This window comes from Bombus flavifrons, chromosome 5, assembly GCF_040668555.2.
Source record: "Bombus flavifrons isolate JBK064 chromosome 5, iyBomFlav1_principal, whole genome shotgun sequence".
NCBI classification, from domain to species: domain Eukaryota; kingdom Metazoa; phylum Arthropoda; class Insecta; order Hymenoptera; family Apidae; genus Bombus; species Bombus flavifrons.
This window is the reverse complement of record NC_138446.1, coordinates 7,597,708-7,622,504: the sequence shown is the minus strand read 5'-3', so window position 1 is coordinate 7,622,504 and position 24,797 is coordinate 7,597,708. Positions and strand designations below refer to the sequence as shown.

The following is a 24,797-nucleotide window of genomic DNA, read 5'->3' as shown; positions in this document are numbered from 1 at the left end:
TATTTGATACAAAAGTAACAGCAACTGAATAGGAGGACTGGATAGGAACAGTAGGGATAGATGACAGCACATAACTTGCTAGATAAAGATTGCAATATTGTGCGACAAGGACAGATATACGTACTTGAGTTAGACAAGAATTGCAATAATGTGCGACAAAGACTGCAATAGGAATTAGTTCCACCTTTCCACAGCTACATGGTGATAGTGTTTCAATGTTCATATAAATTTTCATTAGTGACAAAAACAAAGAGGATTAATTTGTGAACTTTTATGATTTCGTCTTCCGAATTACATTCTATCGTTGTGTATACGGTCGTGTAAATATTCCAAACCTCATTTTCATACATAAAACAACAAATTTTATTGAACATTTTGCTAACCTTAAATTGAATACTCATGTAAACGCACTTTTATGATTTGGAAATAATTGATAGTGTGCCATCTTATAACATTACCAGTATAAAGATTGGTAAAGAAAACGGGATTTGGTTCTTTAGTGAATCTTTTTCATGTTCTGGAGGATATTTTTCTGTAAAATTTTGATGCTGAACGATGGATTCCATTCCCAGAACGCATGAAGGTTCGTTTGTCATAAATTAAATTCTGGTATTTATGATTGGAATTATACTTTATTTTAAATTATTACCCGCGACTCTATTCATTTATGTAATTTAATTATCGAATATTTACAAATCTTTATCCAAATTCCTTTGATTAGACTCAGTAATAAGAAACAACACAAGTAAATTTGATATTTAAGCAGTCATTTGCTAATGGTTAATCTTAATTATTCTAGCCTTGCATTGTGTTAGATTCTTAGTAAATTTTATGTAATTTGTATTTGTATTGATCTATATAGATATTGAAGCACAAATACGAGAAATACAGTCAAAGAAAAAAGAGATTCAAAATGCATCTACTGAAAAGGACCAAGTAGGGCTAGGAAAGACTGGATTTTATGATCAAGATATTTACGATGGAAGTAATAATAAATATGAAGGCTATGTTACATCTATTGCAGCCAATGATGAGATTGAGGTAATTTCATTTTTTACCATGATGGTTGCTTTTATTGTAACATAATAATAAGTTATGAATTGTATTATTTTTTTTAAGGATGAGGACTATGAACCAACAACTTTTAGTACTAATAAAAGACCAGGCTATACTGCACCAGCAGCACTACTCAACGATGTTGCACAGGTATAATATTTTGAAAATAATATTATTCTTATTATTATTAATGTTGCTAATGGTATTAATAATTTTTATTTAATAATGTTTAATTTTTTTATGCTCCAGAGTGAAAAGGATTATGATCCTTTTGCGGACAGACGACGACCCACCATAGCTGACAGAGAAGATGAATATAGGCAAAAAAGACGAAGAATGATTATATCGCCTGAGCGTGTCGATCCTTTTGCAGAAGGTTGGTATTTTTTTCTTCTTAAGTTAAGCAATTTGAAAACAAAACAGGTAATTAGATATTAAGTGTGTTTATATATTATTATTCTTGTTGATATTTTGGAGCAATATAATAAGTAAAAGAATAATAATTATATACTAAATAATAATGAAGATAAATTAATTAATAGAGTTAAATATAATTTCTCTTTTTTTAGACTAAGATCACTTAGTGCATATAAGTGCTAATTATATTGCAACAAAATATGTGCACAATAAAGCTTCTATCACTGCAGTTTATAAAAAAACTAAGGTCATTTTAAATATATTTTTATATCTGAAAAAAAGTCAACTTGATTTTAATGTGGCAAAAATGAAATTTAATTTAATAGATATTATTATTTTGTTCCAAATTATTAAATAGTCAAGTTGACTTTTTTTAAAATCATTTAATGGTACTACAAACTTGATTATAAAGTATCACAAGTTTCAATAACTGAATGACCATACTACCAATGTCTGTTTTGTATCTTTTTTATCTTTATTAGAAAGTAATATAATGTAAAAGATGAACTTAAACTTGAATGCAATTATGTTATTTAGTTTTCCAAATAATTAGTAACATAACTTAACATGTTTTAAATAATTTATAAGCAAATATATGAAAATTTTATTTTCATTTATTCGTAATATGATTTAATTCGTTTATTATACATATCACCCCAGACATAAAGTAATTTAATATTTCACAAAATCAAAATTTTATATTAAATAGATAGACTTGTATATAGATGTTCAAAGAAGACATTAAATATAAATATATTACAACAAAAGTTATTTTCAATATTAACAAATATTAGTATATTTATCTAGTCTGTTTTAATGAATACACATTGAGCAATATGTTTCTGTTGCTGTAGTATTACTAACTATAATAACTGAGATAGAAGTTGTTTCACATATCAAAAATATTATGTTTTATATTGTCTTTATATAAGTTTATGAAAGGCACAAATAATGATCTTTTAGTATATACAGTCAGCTAATTATAATCAGATCTAAAGATTATATGTTGCTTGCACAGTTATTTTCTAAAATATTTGGGTTCAGAATATTTATCTCAGTTATTATAACAGTTAATAGATTTAAAAATTTTTCATGCTTAGATTGTGGAAGGGTTAAGAAATAAATAAGACAGACTGGCTTGAGTGAAAAGAGTGAATGTGATTCTTTCAAATAAATACTAATGTTTACATTTTTTTCCAATCTTAGTGACGGTCTGCACATTTGGAATCATCTGCTTACCGAGGATACTATGTCGAAGGTTAAGCGAGATTGAATTGTCACAGAGCATTACAGTCACATCGTATAAATGATACAATGAGACTTTTTTTTATATTCAATTATAATTTAATATATTTTCATGAGTTTCCTTTTTCACAAATTCTTTATTTACTGTTTTGATTGCTTACACGTATAACACATATGGGTCGATAAATTCTCATTGTATCACACATTTCTCGTGAGAACATAAATATTGAAACATAGTATGAGTGGTTGGTGTGCAAATATTATTAATAACAAGAATGAGTTGATTTTTAGATGGCTAAAGTATTTTTCGATGTGGAAGACATGAGCAGGACAGTGCTCCCTATGGCACCAAATTTTCACGTACGTATGCTATATGCCATCTGCTGTTGCAACTCTCTCAAACCCGTTGCGTAATTAACGCGATATTTTATTTACGATTTGTTGTTACATTTACTTCTGTAAAACATTTTTATTGTCATTTAATTTGATGATATATGCAACGTGGAAATGAGAGTCAATTCAGTAGTTTACTTAGAATATATTCAAATATTCTAGGGGCATTTTAACAATAAATATCATTATAATATCGCTAGGTATGTTCAGAAGTTTTTGAAAATTTAAGCATTCATTGAACAAATAACTAATGGTTACGCTCTGCGTGACTTTTGGTTCCTGATTACAGGTGGTAAGACGCCAGACATTGGTTCTAGGACATATACCGTGATTATGCGGGAACAGTTATTGAAAGGGGAAGAAACTGAGGTATATGATCAGCAATTTTAACACGTTCAACTTTTTCATTAATGTTTAAGTAAAAAATATTTAAGATATTTAACATATTCACATAATATTTGTACTTACAGTTAAGAAAAAAATTAGCAGAAAAAGCCAAAGAGGGAACATTGAAAGCAAATGGTGAACCTAAACCTGCACCTAAGAAAAGAGGTCGTTGGGACCAAACAGATGATGCTCCAACACCTAAGAAACCATCTGGTACAACTGCAACACCAACATCATGGGACAATGCAGATGTAAGTAAATAGATACTTCTGAAACTAATTTTAACGTGTGGGAAATAATAAAAATTATTACCTTTTAAAATGTTATTAGGTAACACCTGCTGCAATTAGGTGGGATGAAACGCCTGGTCATGGTAAAGGTGGAGAAACTCCTGGTGCAACACCAGGCGTAAGTACAAGAATGTGGGATGCTACTCCAGGACATGCAACGCCTGGTGCAGCTACTCCTGGTAGAGAAACTCCTTCTCATGAAAAAACTGTTTCAAGTCGTAGAAATCGTTGGGATGAGACGCCAAAAACTGAACGCGGTAAATATAAAGTATATTTTATTAAGAAGATAGATAACAAATCAGGAATAAATAGTTAAATAATAAATGTTTGTTTTATATATTAGAAACACCTGGTCATAGCAGTGGTTGGGCAGAGACTCCAAGAACAGATCGAGTTGCAGGAGATTTAATTCAGGAGACACCAACACCTTCTGCTAGCAAACGTCGAAGTCGATGGGATGAAACACCTTCGAATCAGACACCTGGGTCTATGACGCCACAAACTCCAGCAACTCCTCTTACTACACCACATCAAACTTCCATTTTAACACCTAGTGGTGTAACACCAACAGGACCTAAAGCTATGGGATTGGCAACTCCAACACCAGGACATTTAATGTCAATGACACCAGAACAGCTTCAAGCATATCGTTGGGAACGAGAAATCGATGAAAGAAATAGACCACTCTCAGACGATGAACTGGATGCCCTGTTCCCACCTGGATACAAAGTTTTGCAACCACCTGCGGGTAAATAATGCAAAATAATGATTTTTTAAATTATGATTGAGAAATATTTAATTGTATATTTAATTTAATCTTTTATAATATAGGATATATTCCAATTCGCACACCTGCAAGGAAGCTCACTGCTACACCGACGCCTATTGCGGGCACACCACAAGGATTTTTCATTCAAACTGAAGATAAAACTGCAAAATTCGTAGACAATCAACCAAAAGGAAATTTGCCTTTTATGAAACCAGAAGACGCACAATATTTTGATAAGTTATTAGTCGATGTTGATGAAGAAACGCTTAGTCCTGAAGAACAGAAAGAGAGAAAGATAATGAAGCTACTATTAAAAATTAAAAATGGCACACCACCAATGAGGAAAGCTGCTCTAAGACAAATTACAGATAAAGCAAGAGAATTTGGCGCGGGTCCTTTATTTAATCAGATACTCCCTCTTCTTATGTCTCCTACACTTGAAGATCAAGAACGTCATCTTCTTGTGAAAGTTATTGATCGTATTCTTTATAAACTGGATGATTTGGTTAGACCCTACGTACATAAGGTAAGTTTATACGCTGTATATAATATTTTAACAATTTTCTCTTAACGTTGATAAATGTAAAAATATGATTTATTTTTAGATTTTGGTCGTTATTGAGCCTTTACTTATTGATGAAGATTACTATGCTCGTGTCGAAGGTAGAGAAATTATCTCTAATTTGGCTAAAGCAGCTGGTTTAGCAACGATGATCTCGACTATGAGACCAGATATTGACAATATTGATGAATACGTTCGTAACACGACAGCCAGAGCATTCGCTGTGGTCGCATCAGCTCTAGGAATTCCTTCTTTGCTTCCATTTCTTAAAGCCGTGTGTCGCAGCAAAAAGTCATGGCAAGCTCGTCACACGGGTATCAAAATTGTACAACAGATTGCTATTCTTATGGGATGTGCTATATTACCACATTTGAAGAGTTTGGTTGAAATTATAGAACATGGTAATGTGAAACTACCTTTTAGGGTTATTAAATAAGAGTTCAAAAGATAATCAGAGGTCACTGATTTATAGGTCTCGTTGATGAGCAACAGAAAGTTCGTACTATCACTGCTTTAGCAATTGCTGCATTGGCAGAAGCAGCCACACCATATGGTATCGAGAGCTTTGACTCTGTTCTAAAACCGCTTTGGAAAGGTATTCGTACACATAGAGGAAAAGGTCTTGCTGCATTCTTAAAGGCTATTGGTTATTTAATTCCTCTTATGGACGCCGAATATGCCAATTATTATACTCGTGAGGTGATGTTAATTCTTATTCGTGAATTCCAGTCTCCTGATGAAGAAATGAAAAAGATTGTTCTGAAAGTAAGTACCTTAAATTATAATAAGTTATAACATGTTAAATATATTACTATTACATTACAATATATTGTAGGTAGTGAAACAATGTTGTGGAACAGATGGTGTAGAAGCACAATACATTAAAGATGAAATCCTCCCACATTTCTTCAAACATTTTTGGAACCATCGAATGGCTTTAGATCGTAGAAATTACAGACAAGTATATATTACATAATATCAATAAGCATACTTACAATAATTACAGAAAGCATTTTATAAATCTTAATTTTATAGCTTGTTGACACGACTGTAGAAATTGCAAATAAAGTTGGTGCATCAGAAATTATAAATCGTGTGGTAGACGATTTAAAAGATGAAAACGAACAGTATAGGAAGATGGTTATGGAAACCATTGAGAAAATAATGGGAAATTTGGGAGCCGCGGATGTTGATTCTCGTTTGGAAGAACAACTCATTGACGGTATTTTATATGCTTTCCAGGAACAAACAACAGAGGTTCATAATATTTATAATCTTTATAAACAATTTCAAGTTTTACATATATTATAATGAATTTATTATATTTGTTATATTTAACAGGATGTTGTAATGTTAAATGGTTTTGGAACTATTGTGAATACATTAGGAAAAAGAGTGAAAGCATACCTTCCACAAATTTGTGGAACAATTTTGTGGAGATTGAACAATAAATCTGCAAAAGTAAGACAACAAGCTGCCGACTTGATATCACGAATTGCCGTTGTCATGAAAACTTGTCAAGAGGTAAATTCATATTCCATACAGCATAAATTTTATTAAAATTTCATAAACCTAAATTTTGGTAGTATAAAATCATACTTATTTGTGTTATAGGAAAAACTAATGGGTCATTTAGGTGTCGTTCTTTATGAATATTTAGGAGAAGAATACCCGGAGGTATTAGGAAGCATTTTGGGCGCATTGAAAGCTATTGTAAATGTCATAGGAATGACAAAAATGACACCACCTATTAAAGACTTACTACCACGTCTTACTCCTATTCTGAAGAACAGGCATGAAAAGGTCTGCATTATTTATACAAATATATTTACGTATACATTCAAAAATCTTGAAAAATATATGTCGGAGATGAAAGGAAAGCCGAAGCCGTTCTTTGGAAATTTTGGGCACATCCTCTAGTACTCTAGCCTGGATTTTATCATAGCTGTAATTGTTCGAGATTTGTGATAGCGAGATTGGGTTCGAGGTAACAATTGGTCGCCGAACATAGCCACGGTCACGGGATGTACGTTTTGCCTAACGGAGGTCTGGAGTGGTTGTATGGGTTTTCCGAGAAATGTGGTTGTGGCGGCATGCGGTCTCGGAAGCGGGCCTAGCCACGTGTGATACAGTGGGTCATACATTGTATTACTAATCAAACTCCAGGCAAAAACCGCCTAACAACGGCGTTTGGAACTTTCTCGATGCTTCCAACGAGTCTGCCTAGCAACAGCGTTTGAAACCTTCTCGATGCTTACAAACGGGCATAGAAAAACAAATGCAATCGTACAGCGAGAAAAATCTCGACGAGGCTGGCATTCTTGCGGCTGCTTTGGAGAGTGACACGTCGAGTTTTCAACCATCGTATTTCTGTGCTTAAGATCAGTCTACGCTTAGTAAAGAGTTATCCCGTTGGCCGTGGATTCGTTTGAACTCAAAAATATTGTTAACAGCGTTCATTAAACTTATTGTTCGTAAATCATACTATTCATTGAACTTACTATTCGTTAAACTTATTATTTATTAGACTTATTATTTGTTAGACTTATTATTCGTTCAACTTATTATCCACTAACTTATTATTTGTTAAGCTTATTATTCACTAGACTTATTATTTGTTAATCTTTGTAGTAGACTTGTGTATACGTGTAAATATAATCTCGGTTGTGTAAAACAATGGTTAATTCACGTCAAGAGTTGTTACGCGCCCAAAATTCCAACCATAACCCGACATATAAATTATTTATACCCAAACTTTTCTGTTTAGGTACAAGAAAATTGTATTGATCTCGTAGGTAGAATCGCAGACAGAGGACCCGAGTATGTATCCGCCAGAGAATGGATGAGAATATGCTTCGAACTTTTAGAATTGCTCAAAGCTCACAAGAAAGCGATTCGAAGAGCTACAGTAAATACATTTGGTTATATTGCCAAAGCAATAGGGTAAGTATAAACTAAACATAGAGGATTTACAATATATTACGTTTTAACATCATTTTGAACTTTTTATCTTTTTCTGTGCAGACCTCATGATGTATTAGCAACCCTCTTGAATAACTTAAAGGTACAGGAACGTCAAAATCGTGTATGCACTACAGTGGCTATAGCTATTGTAGCTGAAACCTGTAGTCCATTTACGGTACTTCCTGCTTTGATGAATGAGTATAGAGTACCAGAACTAAACGTACAAAATGGTGTATTAAAGTCTTTATCCTTTTTGTTTGAATATATTGGAGAAATGGGAAAAGATTACATTTACGCTGTTAGCCCACTATTAGAAGATGCGCTCATGGACAGGTAAAAAGAGTATTTATACAAAAACTTAATGTTTTAAATTAGAAATAATTATATAATAATCCAGTTTAATATAACGTTATACAGAGATTTAGTGCACAGGCAAACTGCATGTGCTGCTATTAAACACATGGCATTGGGTGTTTACGGATTTGGTTGTGAAGATGCATTGATACATTTATTGAATCACGTATGGCCCAATGTTTTTGAAACTTCACCTCACTTGGTGCAAGCATTTATGGACGCTGTAGATGGTTTACGTGTTGCTCTTGGGCCAATTAAAATACTACAATACACTTTGCAGGTAAATCATTCAACACATTGTATTCAAGATATTAATATAATAGATATTTTCATAATGTTTTTACAGGGATTGTTCCATCCGGCACGAAAAGTACGAGATGTATATTGGAAAATTTATAATTCTCTTTATATAGGTGGACAAGATGCTCTTGTAGCTGGTTATCCTCGAATTATGAATGATCCAAAGAATCAGTATATTAGATACGAATTGGACTATGTTTTGTAATGATTTTAAAGTATATGTAAGAGATGTTGTATCATACATTTATATAATCTCCGTAGAAATTAGCATCCTTCGCTTATTATTGTTTATAAACCAGCTAAAATAATTGTATGTTCTTAAATGTGACGCAGAAGATATAGACAACAGTATTTATTTCTTGGACTTCTTTAAACAAATTATATATAAATTCTTCTAAATTAGAAATTGATTCTGATTACAAATTTGCATAAAAAGAGATATTTGTCAGCCCGTATATAAATAAAATGTTTCGTATTCTAAACGATATTGAATTTATTTCGAAGCATTATTTCACTTCAATATTTATTTAGATGTTCCCTTAAATTTTATTATATTGTAGTAAAAGAGAAATATAATTATTTTAATTTTACGTAAGATATATTTCCTTCATTTACAATGTTAGAAAAGTTCATATAATTGTATATTTACATAAAAATAAAACAAAATGAACTGTATTCTTCATGGAAACAATATCATAATGAAAACACTAACTTGATTCTTTTTCAATATTTTATTTTTGAAACATAATTTGTTAAACTACCAAATGAGACTAGTGGCAATTTATCTTTAAATATTTATTTGTAATTTTTAAGACAGTTTAATATTTTATAGTATATATTGTGTAAAACATTCACATACTGAACTTATGTATTTATATTACAATTTTTAAGTATCATTAGAGAATACAGTCGTGTTTGTTTTACATAATATTTGCTTCTTATCTATGAAACATTTATCATATTTTTTGTATAAAAATTGCGTGTGAAATGTCTGTACCTCCAAAGAGATTTTTTTTAAATTGGCATAAAGCATATATGTGTACATATACATACGCATACATCACTGTATTCATGATATTTCTCAACTATTTATGAATTCAATACAATTCCTTTAAGTTCGGTTCTGACAAAGGTGCAATATATATTTTATGCATATTACTATTGTATATACTTTCAAATTGGAAATCAAACAAAATTTAAAAGCTAAGCTCTTAATATCGTTAACATAGTTAAATTATATATAAAGGCAATCTTTTTATCAAATAGCACTTTCAATAACGTATACATATATCCGTAAATTAGTATAATAAGAATGAATACATCGTTTATAAATGTGACAAAGTAAGTAAAACTAGACTTTCTTCTACAATATTTCATTATAAAAAAATAATTGATTATGAGAAACACATAATACACATTAAAAAGTATATACGTTTATAAAATTAAGATAATAATCTTCGTTTTAATGAATTTTAAACAATTCTTTTCAACGAATATCGTTATTTCAAAACAGTTTTTGACAAAGTGTCTAATGTTTTGTATTTATTAAAACATAACCATAAACACAATAGAAGACTAATATAAGAAGAACAACCAACTAAAATAGTATAACAAATTAAAACTTAATACGAATTACTATTATATCAATTATTTCGTAATAACATCTTGTATAAATCATTTGTTAAACAGAACTTTGGTATAAGAAGTACATGGAAGTATTAACTGATGTAACAGAAGCTGTTTCTGTGATGAAAACGCTAAGAGGAGCTGATTATAGAATCACACTGATACAACATGTACACTTTATAAAAATTTCAGGCTAAGTACTTATTCATATGCATGAATTTGTAAAAAGCAATATATAAATGTGACAAGCAACCCCTTGTTAGTTTTCTTTCTCTTTTTGTATCATCTCAAGTTTGTACGAATTTTACGACACATTAAACGGATGCTTCCAATTTTAATTTATATATAATACAAGCCACTCTTTACAAAAACCTATCTGCAATCAAGTTTGTTAATAAAACTTATTAACATAAGATGCAATTTCTTAACTTATGAAAATTACATGTGATTCTATAAAACACGACTTCGCAATTTATAAGATACCTCTCTATAATTGTTTAAAATATTAATTAAGAGCATAATATCATTAAGTATTTATCTCTCCTTATGCCGTAAAAAATGAATAAGTAACGAAATATAACGAAAAATATTATTTATAGAGAAAAAATCGATAGACAACTGTAACATACAATTTTTGATGAAAATTAAATATATCTCACTTGCATTCTTTTGGACTAAGAACGTTTCATTTCACACATACTACATGGAAATATATTCTCCGTTTATTTCTCGTTGTAGTGTGATAAAATTTACTATAGAATATCATATCTCGTATTCTTGATAACTTTGGTAAATGACTATAGAATGTGAAGGCTGTTTCTCTCTCAGTCACTTCTACAATTAATAAGATTTTTATTACGCTAAGGAATTTTTAAAATATATGGAAGTCAGTTTCAGCTACTTTCATTATTAAATATATATAATAAATTCTTTTTTGAAAATCAGCATACGCAATTTAATGGGTACAGAAAATAGCATTGTAGTATTATAGTGGAACATTTCTCTTTTTTTTTTTTCAAATCCTGTTGCATCTTATATTCGTTAGGAAAAATTCTGTCTCAACTGTTAAAATTGTAATCTATAAAAAAATACATCGAAGATTATGTATATTTGATTTTGCACGTTTGTATATACGACGTAAACGAAGATAGTCAAAAAACATGTTTCTCACTTGATATCATATATACGTTTAAGAAGTTTTTAATAGATGTTGAAATATCGTTATGAAATTCAAAAGGAAACGCATGTGATTAGAGTGATATGATCGAAAAAAAATTTCAATCAAAAAGGTGCAACAATTGCCGATGCTTCACCTCTACTTGTCGGCAATGCAGCACATTCATGCCATTTATTTGAATGAGGATCGTAACATTCAACTGTAGAAATTGTAATTTGCGTCCGAAAAAAATTGATTTCCTGACACTGTTCACCTCCTATAACATAAAGCCTATTATCGGCTGCTGCAATTGCAGGGTATGATCTACCCATATTCATAGGCGCAACGGTGCTCCATTTGTTCTAAAATAAAAATAATATTATAACGTACAAAAGATTTAAATAACAACATTATAATATATAAAAAGTAAATCACCTTTTCAAAGGAATATCGTTCAACGGCCGTTAAAACTTCTTGATTTTTATTAGTACCACCGACAACGTAAATATATCCATCAAGAATAGTAATTCCCATTTGTGAACGCGCGGTAAGCATTGGAGCTAAATGAGTCCATTCTCTTGTTACTGGATTGTAACTCATTAAATCTTGACTATGCCTGTTATTATGCGTACAACCACCGACTACATACATTAATCCTAAATATGTTAAAATATAAAATCATATTCTATATCTTAATTCAAAAACAAAGAATTCTTTCTATAATTAAATTCATTCACCTTCATAAGCAACTACTCCCATGCTGAATCTCGGTTTAGGAAGTTGCCCGTCAAGTGTCCAAGAATTAGTTATTGGATCATATATCTCTATCGATCCACCAATATCTTCACCCACCCAGCCACCAAATGCATATAAGCTATTATCCAAGGCACAGAGTCCAAATTCACACCTAGGTTCTTCCATACAGGCGATCGAAGTCCATACATTATCACGTGGGTCGTAACATTCACAATTAGCAATAATACATGATTCAAGTTCTCCACCAACAACGTAAACTTTACCATCTAATAATGCGACCCCTGGTAATATTCGTCCTATTCCAATAGGTGTTACCTTACTCCATTCACTATAAAAGATATTATCATTTAATGACCTAACATGTAATATTTTATTGTTTAATGATTTAACATGTATTACTTTTAATCTGCAAATTAATATTAATTAGTATGTATGGATGGAAATGTACCCGGTAAATATATCATATTTTTCGATTGTTTCGTAAGTACTTTCAGCAGCTCTACCCCAACTACCTGCTGAATGTTCACGCCGTAATCCGCCAATCACTAAAATGTTTTTCTTAGCACAAAGTCTAGGTTGTGCGTGGAGAGGCACAAGACATCCTTTATTTGATACTAAATCCTTTTGTATAGATCTTAACGCAACGATGAGACTTGCGTCTTTACATTCCAAAATAACTCGTTCCAATCTCGCTAATGAACACAGCCGTAAACGTATATGGCTTAATATCTCAAATACGTAGCATCTTCTTGTTGGTATATCATGAACAATCCAATTATATGCTGCTTGGAAGACCTAGTAGCATATCAAAAGATCATAATGTAAATAATATTTACTATTATTTGAACTATTAAGTTTACATTTTCAAGAGTATATACAGGATGTTTCGGAACGGGTAGTACAAGCGGATATGGATGGATTCCTTATGAGAAGCAAATCGAAAATATAGAATAATAATATTTTGTTTGAGACTTAGTTTCTGAGAAAATTAAATTTGAAAATACTTTGCGTGCGTGAAACACTTGCCACACTTAGATTGCTCCGTTCCTGTGCTTATGATCATGCAAAGATTAGCAATATCATGCTTGATTTTGGTAGAATGGTGACTTGGCCTACAAGATCACTGGATCATCACTGGATCATCACTGGATCATCACTGGATTATCACTGGACCACACAGGCATTTGAACTACGGATTCTAAATTTATTGACATTAGTTTATGCTTCCGTGATTTGGAGAGTAACAATTTTTTTTATAGTAAAATAAACGACAATTTCAATAATTTCTTTATTAATATAAGTCTTAATTCTGCTAAAACATAGTATTAGTCAGTATCCTTCATAATATGGTCAAAATAATAACATATAATGCAATCGGTTAAGTCAAAAGCGTTACAAGTACCCGCAAACACGAAAAATTTTAAAACTTAATTTTCTGGAAAACGAGGCCGCAAATAAAGTCATTTTTTTATATTTTCGACTTTTGTAGAGAATCTCTACCCATGCCCACTTGTATTACCTGTTCCAAAACAGTCTATATAAGAGTACAAACCTGGAATTCAGTATCAATATGAATATAATCACTACTGAGAAAATGAACAAGATGTTCTTTTGGCAGATCCAAAAATTCTTCCTCTTGAGATACTTGAGGAAAATTGACTTGTATAAAGCGTAGGGCAGTTTCCAAAAGATCTAATCTGTTATGGGCTTCTGCAAATCTATTTAATATAAATATTTTAGGAAATAGTCCTTTACAATAATCTAGGTATATGTCTTGCTCATGTCTTGCTATAGTCTTGCTCATCTCACCTATAAATCCCAAGGGCATTTGAATAATGCAGTTGCTGTTTCAAGTAAGTAATGCAACCAAACACTACTTCATCTAATTCTAGCATATCAGCAGCTGCAAATAATTCTTGAACATTGTCCTGGGTAATATCAACATTCCCAGAGTAAATGAAATCCACCAAGAGGGAAAGTATATGAGCTGATACTGAATGAATTTCTACTAATTCCTGTTGTTCTTCCACCAAGCCACCAGTGAACATAGCATTAAAATAAGCACTTCCTGCTGCTAAAACCGATCTGTGTGCTCTAATAATGCTTCCACCAGCGACCAGGCCTACATCACTAAACTGATTTTTTAGTCTTTGGGTATTTAAATTCCTTAAAACTTTCGGAGCATATTCCCCAACAGCATAAACGGTATTGGAAACATCAGAAGTTTGTTTTACTGGTTGTGTTGCAAAACCCATATTATTACAGTTATGGCCATTCTTTATTGGTGGCACTGCACCATCCGCCATGAAACTATCAAGTTGTCCTTTATCTGCAGTTCCTAATAAAACAATTATCTCCTTTGTGCGATTATAATTTTTATTTGAATACTTCATAAAAATAATTCTTCCTAATTTTATATAATTTTACAATGTACATTTTGGATTTACAATTAATTTATTATAAAGTAGGGAATTGTTAGTTTTTAAATATTATTAAAAATTTAAGTCATCTAAAATCTAATATAAGGAAAATAAAAAATATGACACATAATGGCAACTAGATTTTAATCGAATAGGTTCATTTATTACATTTACATACTAATTACATTACTTCAGGAAATGCAGTGACTTAAACAATTCAATTAATTAAAAAATGATATATAGTATATACTTACGGCATATACGCGAAAGCACCTTATAGACGCTTTGAAACGATTTTGTATTATTTTTCCCTTTTAAACGCATCACTACAACCACATTTTCACGTAATTTTATTGCTTGATACCGCTCTTTATTTGGTTCATCCCTTTCTTGATTCCACCAATTATTCACTAATTCGGTAATAAGAAATCTGACATATGTCAAATAACCTATTTAATGTATGAAAGTAGCTACAAAAGAATCACTAATAAGAACGGTATATAACACGTTTACAAAATAATTTACGAACATCAACAAAGATAACATGAGCTTGAACTTCTTCTAAACATAAGACTACATATATATACTCTACTTGTAACTGAATAAGAACACCGACTTTTTCCTTATTTCTATATATCAAAATTAAAGCTTCTTATTCACTCATTCTACTCGTTCGATTTTGGTAATTCAATTATAAGTTCATTGCCTTTCAGTTATACCAACAATATAATAAGAGTTATCCTATAAACATAATCGACATATATATATTTAATTTTTTATTTTATTTAATCTTTGTTCTCACACAAATATAATTTTACATACATACCGTTCAATAAATAAGTACTCTAATGTTTTTCAGATCAGCTAATTCAATATTTGTAGTGGTACGAATGATATTTTACCTATAGCTCCATTCATTATGAACAGGAAATATAAATCATCTTGTTCTACTCAAAATTGGGTTTCATGTATCATAGCTTCAAAATACGATATTTATAAATTGTTGTTTCCATTTTTCATATATACATATATTATTTAAAAAAATATTCATTTAGTCTCATTAGTGATTTAACATGTCGACTATGTCAAGGAGAAGGAAAACCCCATCGAAGCTAAAGGTAACACTAGTTTCGTACCACATTTTTAATGAATAGGAATACAAAAATTTCCTAACCTTATTTTTATTTACAGAGCATTGGTAATCACGACGAATTTTTAAATCGTATATCAAAATCGCTTTACTATTCGAAATTACCAGTGACTGATTGCCTCAGTTTACCTGTTACCGGTTAGTATCAGTAATTTTAAAAATATTTATTGGCATGTTCGCTCTACTTAAATTATATTAATTAAATTGTATAATTTCTAATTAATCTAATATAATAGTCTTAACAAGTTATTTAAGTGAAAAATAACGTATTATTTTCTTATAAGCTATATATTATTATATTTTATCTATTTGACATAAATTTATAAATTGTTGTAATACTTAAGCAAAATTTTTATATTTTAATAATATTACACAAACGATTAAATATTTTTCATCATTAATAATTATGTAATTAAACTTTATTCTTAGAATTGGCAGCAGAGTTGTTTACTGAAGTGAAAGGAGGTTATACACTTGAAAGATTAGATGTGGAAGAGGCTAGCAGAATATCTAGAAATGCATGTGTTTCGCCATGTTCCCTTGTTTTAGCATTACTGTACTTGGAAAGGTTGAAAGATTGTAATCCAGAATATCTTCAACAAGTGGCACCTTCTGAGCTCTTCCTTGTTTCCTTGGTATTATGTTTGCCTCAAATAAGATTAAATTAACTATTGAGAATTATTATAAAATATATTGTTTTTTATTCTACAGATGGTGGCTAGTAAATTTTTAAACGACGAAGGAGAAGATGATGAAGTTTTCAATACTGAGTGGGCATTATCAGGTGATCTGACTATATTACAAATAAATCAGTTAGAGAAAGACTTTCTCAAAGCTATTGTAAGTAAATTAAATATACTACTAAATTTATGATGTATGTTATTAATAAGAAATCTTACCAATTATACAGGATTGGACTGTTTTTGTTCATAATCAAGAATTTTGGGAAAGACTACAGAAATTGGAGAAAGATGTAGCTTACAGAGAAGCACAGAAAAGAGGCTGGTTTTCGTATACAGAATTAACTTGTCTAATGAATTCAATGCAATTAATAGCAGTAGCACAAGCTGTAGTAAATATGTCGACCATTTGTTTGGCAACATATACTGCAGGAGTAATTACTCTTTTAGGCTCTGCCTTAGTTGCGAGCTACCTTCCAGGGACAGTACTTAGTCCAAGACAAATAAATAATTCTACAGATATGAAAGCAGATTTTAATTCAGTAATGGATATAACCTCATTGCCAATTGAAATTGAAAGTATTTCATCAGAAGATATTTTAACTGATGATTTTATATATACATCTTTAAGTTGCAATCAATCTCAAGAAAATTGTGAATATATTAGAATAAACGAGGCTACTGATGCAAATTGGAAATGGTGGTTAAATTCTATGATGATATGGCTACCGGAATATTCAGGTCTAGAGTCGACAAAAACATTGCGTACAGCAAACGATAAAACCGAATATGCAGGCACGTCAACGACAACAAAATTTTTATTTGACATTACTATGTCAGACGAACCTTTTATAAAATTTTGGAAGCAAATATTGGGGATTGATTTAGAAATTCTTCTGCACGACTGGAGATATTACGCGAACTGCGTTACAAAATTGACACTCGATCATCAGCACTGAACATCACATATCAAAATATTAAAAATTTAACAGGATATATTGTCTATATTAAAAGAGTTTTCAAAAAAGGTATATATATATTTTTTTTACTAACCTGTAACTGACAAAAAAAATTTCTTTACTAACAAATCATTTTTTCAATAAAGAATATGAAATATGGAGGCATTAGTTTTTTCTTAATTATAACAACCTTTAGGATATAAGCTCTACAAACAGATCTAAATAATAAAAAGAAAAATGATAATGTTAGAATATAAGACACGGGATAATCTATCTGTTACTACTGCTATTTATATAGTTTTGATAATACATTTACAATTACTTTATACATTATGTATACATTAAATACATTCATTGTACAGAAATAACACAATATTATATAAAAGCTATGATTGTCATAAATTAATGTTGTTAATAATTACGAAACTTGGTCTCGAGTACATCGTAAGTTGATAATTTTTTCTTTACTATTCTATGTCAATTTACTATAAAAAGTAAATATTGTAATAATAGTAAGTTTTTAAGCGTTTAATATTTATAATTTCAACCACCATTATGAAAATAGGAAAAAATAGGAATAGGTGTCATCCCGATAATGCAGCCAATTGTAACTCCGATAACACGTCCCTGGATTATTAAAAATTATTTTCTTATTCGTCGTAAATTCTTAATTGAAACGTAATGTAAAAATGAATGTATCATACCAAATTAGCGGCTACTTTTGTTCTATGTAGATTTAACTGCATGGGAGTAAGTTTTGGTGCTTTAAAACCAACACTATGAGCAAAACGTTCTACATAATGTACAGACCCAATTCCTATTATATCAGATATCGTATTTCCTAACGCGGCAGCTGTCATAGTCGATATTGGAAATTTTTTATTCAATATTATTTCAATTCGATCTCCCTGAAATGACAACATTACAAACTCGAACATACATAATATACATCCGTAATACATACAGCAACAATCATGATGAAGTTGTCAAGAAAACCAAAGCCAATGAATGGAATTGCATTTGAAATTGCAACTGTAAGAATGTTATATATTATTATATAATATTAATTAAACATCTTTCACAATAACAAGTTCAAAAAATTATTATATTTTATTAGATAGATTATTTTAGTACATACTTAAAATTGAGTTTATATGTTTCTTAAATATATTTTGTTGAATGTTAATATTTAAAATTCATACCTAATACTAGAACTTTTGTAGTTGGTTCTGGAACAGTTTCAGCTGCAAGAAGAAAACGAAAAATGTAAATGTGTGTCTTTTTATAACATGATAATAATTAATTAATAAGTAACTATGAAAAATATGATTCTTGTGTTACAACACATAAACTGACAAAGGTTCATGCATTCATTTCTTTATATATACAAAACTTACTCATGTTTAATAACTTTATAAGTGATAGGGAAGTTACTAAAGATTGGCATGAAATGATAACATTATATAATTTACATGAGGAATATTTACTATGGTTAATTACCTAACAACAAATAAAGGAAAATCTATAGGATAAGTAATTAATTAATTAAGTACACAAGATTATGAAAAACAAAATTTTATTCAAATAAAAGTACATTTTTTTTTATCTAAAAAGTACTTACATTAAAGTTTGCTACATATATACTAAATATATCTGTATTCTGTGTAAAATTAAGTTAAGTATTTTGTTTTAGAATATGTTCTACAATATGAAAAGAATATTTAGTATGCAAAAACATGAAATATTCCATATGAAAATTTAGTGGAAGTAGCAAAAATTAAATTGTAAAAATATTTTAACATGATCTTATTTTTATATATGATATATGATATAATATATATGATAATAATAAATATTTTCACCTTTGAAATTCAGATCATTAATATAAAAAAAAGTTAAATCTTAGTAATATAGAATTCTATTATTGCAATTTACTTTAGTAGTGATGCAAAAGCTATTATATTTCATTTTAGAATTATAAATTGTTAATTACTGATCATTACAAAAATTAAATAATGTTCTTAAGCCTTTACCATACTTGCGCATAAACCAATCTTCTGGTACAGGACAATAAGTGCCTGTAGGATCCATATCCCCTAATGATATTTTGCTAGGCCGTCCAAGTTTATTACACCATCGAAAAGCAGCTAATTGGTCTTAAAGGAATAAAAGAATAATTCTCATAAATGTTGTGCAAGCAAAATTCATTCATACATTATTCATCAGATTTATAAAAAATAATTCTATTTTAGTGGTAAATATTGCAGATTTTTATGCATTTATGAAAAATTCAAAAATAAAAAAGTGCATAAAATGCACATCATATGTAAAAATATATAAAATACCCGAAATAGAATACTTCTATAATATTTCATTTGCAAAACAATTGTCTACCTACCTTCTTAATTATATTTATAGAAATATGAATTTACATAAATATCCGCAGTCTAATGATAATCTGTAAAAAAAATAATTACCTTGATATCCAACTCTATCCTCTTCCGATTTACATTCTGCAAGAACTTTTAAAAAAAGATCTCGTTCTTCCAAGGTAAATTTAGAGACTACTTCTTTCGCCTTTTCCTTCGTTAAGGATTCAGGAAAATTTATTTTGCTTCCCGTGCTATAACATGTCCTCGATATACTCCACGTATCACCAAGAAACGAAAATAAAGAATGCTTTCTTAACAGAAAATTATCCACGCAACACAATTTTTGACGACTGTGATAAAATCGCGATATATTTCTACTAAAATACATCATTTTCCGCGGGATAAATACTGTTTGACCAGTTAAAGTTGCAAGCACCGTACACATTTTTACGAAAATGAATATTCCCTTCCCTTCACGATATTTTAAATCAAATTTACGTGATTACGAAGGCATGTATAGTACTGATACCTAAAATCAATAATTGTGTTTGTTTAGTAGCGATAAAGATAAACTATGCTATTAAACATTTAAAGATACATACACCTACACATATCTTGAGTTACATAGATAAACTGACAATGACTCAATCTTACGTCATTGTGAAGTCACGTATTTAATAATGTCTTAAACATCAAAAATCATTGATAAGTTTCAGTTATCTTAATCAGTTAATACTACTTTATTTTTGTTTTTCAAATATTTAATCTTTTAATTTTGTAACATCCGTAGTAACATAAAAAATTATTACATATAAAAAACAACTTGCAATAATTTTATAATTAGATGTTAAATATTTGCAATATATCTAATCATATACCAGATATGTATATTAGAATATATATTACTTCAAGTGTAAGTAGTTTCTTAAAAATATTATATATATAATATTATAATTTATACAACCTTGACTTGAGAAAAATTTACAAATCAGAAAAAGGAAAACGTTTAACAAGCGCTTTTATTTATAAATTATACAATATTGTCATTAATTATTTATTAGTTTAATATTATTCTACATCATCTTTCTAATCGTACTGTTTTAATACATGGCCTTCCATATCTACGTTTAGCTTCATCAAGGAAGGCATTTTCCATTTGTCTCACGATTTCGTTAAAAAATAGATTCGACAAATGCGAATGAATTAGTGATTTAAATTCGAACGACAAAGAAAAATCAATGACGCAAGTTTGTGCATTATTTTTTAATCCTGGACTGAAAAGCCATAACGTATTTAAATGATTAAATAATCTACCATCTGAGCATTCAGCTTTTACGAAACGCGGCCGCATTGTCGTCACTTTTGATGTATAACTTTCATTTATAGGTGGAAATCCTATTACTAAGTTCGCTTTGAGCATATCATCACTTTTGAATATAACGTCGGACTTTTTACAAAATGGTACAAAATCTTTATAATTTTGCACATCAGCTACGACATCGTATATTTGTTCCATTGAGAACCTGTGTATATAAAGAATTTGTCATAATATTTTTAGTTCTTTCGTGAGGTACCGATGAATTTAAAATTGACAATTCTTACATTTAGGAAACTCACCCTACTAATTTACGACCTTCATATTCTTTTGTTCTCGCAATCATATATATTCTTCCTATATATTGTTTGTTAAAATTTTGCTTATTTTGAAGAACAGCATTTTCAAGCAATAAAATTGGTCTGAAAATGACATTGATACTTTTATCATAGAAATTAATTAAAAAATTTAAAAAAATCTCTTGATTATGCATTTAAATGGTTCACCGAAAAAAATATTATTTTATTATTCTTTAATCATAAAAACAAATTTTATATTTTATTTTAACAATTATAACACATTGTTACTTACATAATATTATTAAAAGGAAAGTTTTAAAATTATGAGAAAATACATATGCGAGTGAAATGATAATGACTATTGTTTAAATTTCTAAAAATATAACAATTATCGAAATATTTAGGAACGCTTACAAGTGAAATGTACAAATATTAGTTAGGTTATGTATTATAATAATTTGTTTCATATTATAAATTTCCTTTTTTTATGATTATTATATTTAATATGCACTACATAATTTAGTATCTACGATTATTTTAAGAAATTATCTTAATAATGGTAATTTAGGAAATAGAACACACATACGAAACATAACCTAGACAAATAAGCAGCATACAGTTTATACTGAATGGAGTATTTAAAATAAATAGATACAAAAAATATGTTACCTATACATGATGGTACAAGTTGACAATCCCACTGCATATAACATACATTAATAAAATTTATATACACATATATATATACATCATATTTTTATATATGCGTGCGAAAACTTTGAATGTTATCAATTTTTACAAATACATTTCGTTGGTTTTTGTCTAATTTTAAGCATTTCATCCAATTAAGATATATTTTATATTATCCATGTTTAAAAGTACGAATAAATTCTTTGAATTATTCAAAGTCGAACTACATAAAAAACTGATAGGAAGCATATATATACATTTAAGAATAATAGGTGATATTTATAATTAAATGTCAATGAGTAGTATATAATATATAACAAATTTAGTTTATATAATAAAATGAATCCATAGTTTAATCTAGTATATTAATTATATTACACAAAATATATTTGGGAGTTGTATAATGCAGATGTTATCAACAAATAAAATTTTTTTAATTTCAAGCAATTCTATTGAGTAACTCCTTGCGTGTCATTGACATTGATACGAAATTTGACAGTAGGTTAAGACACATTTCAACCCAAGCAAAGATCACAGAAAGGTTGGTACATCCTCGCATGCATAGCTTACATAACACAGGTACCGCAAACGTCTTCATCCTAATTCATTTTAAAAAATGGCTAGTATGACACCGCAGGCTTGCAAAAATGCACTTCGGCAAGTAAGTATTGATAAAACTCATATTGATAATTAAATAATCACACTTTCTTAGTTATAGATTCTTTTTCTTCTTATATTGCAAAGTGTTGTGCAAACCTACAATAAAACCTAACTTTAATCTATCGCATCACCGATGTCAATTCCATTGTTTTTTTCGTTTATATATTTTGACATTTATACTTAAACATTGAGAACAATGTCACAACAATGAGAACAATAATTAATTAAATAATGTTACGCGATGCTTTTGTCCGAACCATTATTTTATTTTTTATTTAATTTAGTGTAATAATTGGACAAAATGTCAGTATATAATTCTAGTTTCTTACTTTATTAATAAATAATTTCTTATTGTCGATAAATTGGCAAATATTAAAATAGAACGTATTCAATTAAATAAATATTCCGTTAAATGTATTATTATATTTGTGAGAAAATTTCGTAACTGTAATTGGCACATAATCAATAGTATAAGATTAAATACATCTATCTAATTAAATCAAAAAAGATAACACTATTTTATACAATAATTCATATTAACTAGCTATTTTTATTTAAATTCATTATTATATTAGTCTCCATTGATTTAGGTTAGAAGATTTCATATTTCTGCAAATCAAAATGCTGCAGCCAAAATAAAAACCTTTGCTGTGTATCGTTGGAATCCAGATAAGCCAGATGAAAAGCCATATATGCAAGAATATAAAGTGGATCTAAACACGTAAGTTTATTTAAAAATTTTTTTTATGATTCTGTATTATTTTAATTCAAACTTTGTTACAGCTGTGGTCCTATGATATTGGATGCATTAATTAAAATTAAGAATGAAATTGACCCAACTTTAACTTTCCGTCGTTCTTGCCGTGAAGGCATTTGTGGTTCTTGTGCTATGAACATTGGTGGTACAAATACATTAGCATGTATAAGGTATATATTAAATACCTTTATTGACAAATTTTCAATAATAACACAAAGTTAGATTTAAAATATAAATCCTGATTGGTGTTATTTCAGCAAAATTGATACTGATACAAATTCAACTAGTAAGATTTATCCCTTACCACATATGTATATCGTAAAAGACTTAGTACCAGATCTAAATAACTTTTACAACCAGTATAAAAGTATACAACCATGGTTGCAACGTGGTGATGGACAGGAAAGTGGTACAAAGCAATATTTGCAGACTGTTGAAGACCGTAAAAAATTGGTAATTAAATATTATAATTGTTAATGGAATTTTATATTTTTTATTCTAATGCAATAATGTGTAGTAATTAGTAATAGTGCAATAAAGTATAATTTTTTGTGATATAGGATGGTCTCTATGAATGCATCTTATGTGCTTGCTGTAGTACCTCTTGCCCATCATATTGGTGGAATGGTGATAAGTACTTAGGACCTGCTGTGCTTATGCAGGCTTACAGATGGATTATTGATTCGCGTGATACCAAAGCAAAGGAACGTCTCGAAAAAATGCGAGACCCATTTTCAGTATATCGTTGTCACACTATTATGAATTGTACTCGTACTTGTCCAAAGGTAATTTTAAATGATCTAAAAAATATAATTCTTCAGTGTAAAATTAATATGTTTTTTTAAAGGGTCTGAATCCTGGCAAAGCTATTGCAGAAATAAAGAAATTGTTAGCCAATATTAGTGAGAAACAAAAACCTGGCATTGATGCTGCTATATAAGTGAAAAATGAAAATGGAATTAGTCAATCATATGTACTTTTCGTTCATTATAATTAAATATGAAAATATGTTTGATTAAATGAAAACGAATAAATATAGTTAATTTAAATTATTTAATAAAATAATATATAGTTGAAGTCAAATTTTTCATAAACATCGAATGTGGTTTACTGTAAAGAAAAATTCCTTCTGATATAAATGATTTTATTTGTATGTACTTCAACTCTTGACTTTTATATAAATATGGAGGTGAAACATAATATATTGAAACTCATTAAAT

General features: G+C 29.4%; 6 protein-coding genes across 10 annotated transcripts; 3 read left to right on the top strand and 3 right to left on the bottom strand.

Moving 5' to 3' along the window:
- Positions 1–264: 264 nt before the first annotated feature.
- Sf3b1 (splicing factor 3B subunit 1) lies at positions 265–9,283 on the top strand. 2 transcript variants are annotated; one of them, XM_069113914.1, is made up of 19 exons: positions 265–583; positions 863–1,041; positions 1,120–1,206; positions 1,306–1,432; positions 3,401–3,480; positions 3,582–3,749; positions 3,829–4,045; positions 4,132–4,536; positions 4,620–5,083; positions 5,163–5,520; positions 5,592–5,884; positions 5,955–6,080; positions 6,155–6,376; positions 6,461–6,643; positions 6,734–6,922; positions 7,887–8,062; positions 8,144–8,416; positions 8,501–8,717; positions 8,784–9,283. In XM_069113914.1, exons 1-19 carry the CDS (start codon positions 556–558, stop codon positions 8,940–8,942), a joined length of 3,951 nt encoding a protein of 1,316 aa, XP_068970015.1. In that variant the 5' UTR covers positions 265–555; the 3' UTR covers positions 8,943–9,283. The 2 variants fall into 2 exon arrangements, with proteins under 2 accessions (XP_068970015.1, XP_068970016.1); XM_069113915.1 differs by lacking the exons at positions 265–583; positions 863–1,041; positions 1,120–1,206; positions 1,306–1,432 and adding an exon at positions 2,789–3,078.
- A 170-nt stretch (positions 9,284–9,453) lies between these two features.
- LOC138180247 (actin-binding protein IPP) lies at positions 9,454–15,642 on the bottom strand. Of its 2 annotated transcripts, none has more exons than XR_011173240.1 (9): positions 15,522–15,642; positions 14,950–15,436; positions 14,085–14,613; positions 13,828–13,993; positions 12,724–13,070; positions 12,257–12,603; positions 11,955–12,175; positions 11,535–11,881; positions 9,454–11,441 (listed from the first exon to the last, which is right to left on the bottom strand). XR_011173240.1 is itself a non-coding variant. In XM_069113917.1 (9 exons), the coding sequence occupies exons 3-9, from the start codon at positions 15,017–15,019 to the stop codon at positions 11,645–11,647; spliced, it is 1,917 nt and encodes a 638-aa protein (XP_068970018.1). In that variant the 5' UTR covers positions 15,020–15,165; positions 15,288–15,436; positions 15,522–15,642; the 3' UTR covers positions 9,454–11,644. The 2 variants fall into 2 exon arrangements, 1 of the variants encoding a protein (XP_068970018.1); XM_069113917.1 differs by having other exon boundaries at positions 9,454–11,881; positions 14,950–15,165; positions 15,288–15,436.
- On the top strand, positions 15,628–17,645 carry LOC138180248 (protein CNPPD1). Its single transcript, XM_069113918.1, has 5 exons — positions 15,628–15,813; positions 15,887–15,983; positions 16,275–16,480; positions 16,557–16,685; positions 16,756–17,645. Exons 1-5 carry the CDS (start codon positions 15,769–15,771, stop codon positions 17,482–17,484), a joined length of 1,206 nt encoding a protein of 401 aa, XP_068970019.1. The 5' UTR covers positions 15,628–15,768; the 3' UTR covers positions 17,485–17,645.
- Positions 17,646–17,755: 110 nt separating this feature from the next.
- On the bottom strand, positions 17,756–21,295 carry LOC138180249 (uncharacterized). 2 transcript variants are annotated; one of them, XM_069113921.1, is made up of 7 exons: positions 21,171–21,295; positions 19,962–20,385; positions 19,518–19,640; positions 18,687–18,728; positions 18,449–18,516; positions 18,189–18,392; positions 17,756–18,111 (listed from the first exon to the last, which is right to left on the bottom strand). In XM_069113921.1, exons 2-7 carry the CDS (start codon positions 20,299–20,301, stop codon positions 18,028–18,030), a joined length of 861 nt encoding a protein of 286 aa, XP_068970022.1. In that variant the 5' UTR covers positions 20,302–20,385; positions 21,171–21,295; the 3' UTR covers positions 17,756–18,027. The 2 variants fall into 2 exon arrangements, with proteins under 2 accessions (XP_068970022.1, XP_068970021.1); XM_069113920.1 differs by lacking the exon at positions 21,171–21,295 and adding an exon at positions 20,459–20,606.
- Positions 20,858–22,530, bottom strand: LOC138180251 (coenzyme Q-binding protein COQ10 homolog B, mitochondrial). Of its 2 annotated transcripts, none has more exons than XM_069113923.1 (3): positions 22,140–22,530; positions 21,474–21,593; positions 20,858–21,379 (listed from the first exon to the last, which is right to left on the bottom strand). In XM_069113923.1, the coding sequence occupies exons 1-3, from the start codon at positions 22,181–22,183 to the stop codon at positions 20,935–20,937; spliced, it is 609 nt and encodes a 202-aa protein (XP_068970024.1). In that variant the 5' UTR covers positions 22,184–22,530; the 3' UTR covers positions 20,858–20,934. The 2 variants fall into 2 exon arrangements, with proteins under 2 accessions (XP_068970024.1, XP_068970025.1); XM_069113924.1 differs by lacking the exon at positions 22,140–22,530 and adding an exon at positions 21,763–21,893.
- Positions 22,531–22,664: 134 nt separating this feature from the next.
- SdhB (Succinate dehydrogenase, subunit B (iron-sulfur)) lies at positions 22,665–24,654 on the top strand. The gene is made up of 6 exons (XM_069113922.1): positions 22,665–22,821; positions 23,411–23,541; positions 23,604–23,747; positions 23,835–24,030; positions 24,138–24,362; positions 24,425–24,654. Exons 1-6 carry the CDS (start codon positions 22,777–22,779, stop codon positions 24,515–24,517), a joined length of 834 nt encoding a protein of 277 aa, XP_068970023.1. The 5' UTR covers positions 22,665–22,776; the 3' UTR covers positions 24,518–24,654.
- The last annotated feature ends 143 nt before the right edge of the window (positions 24,655–24,797 follow it).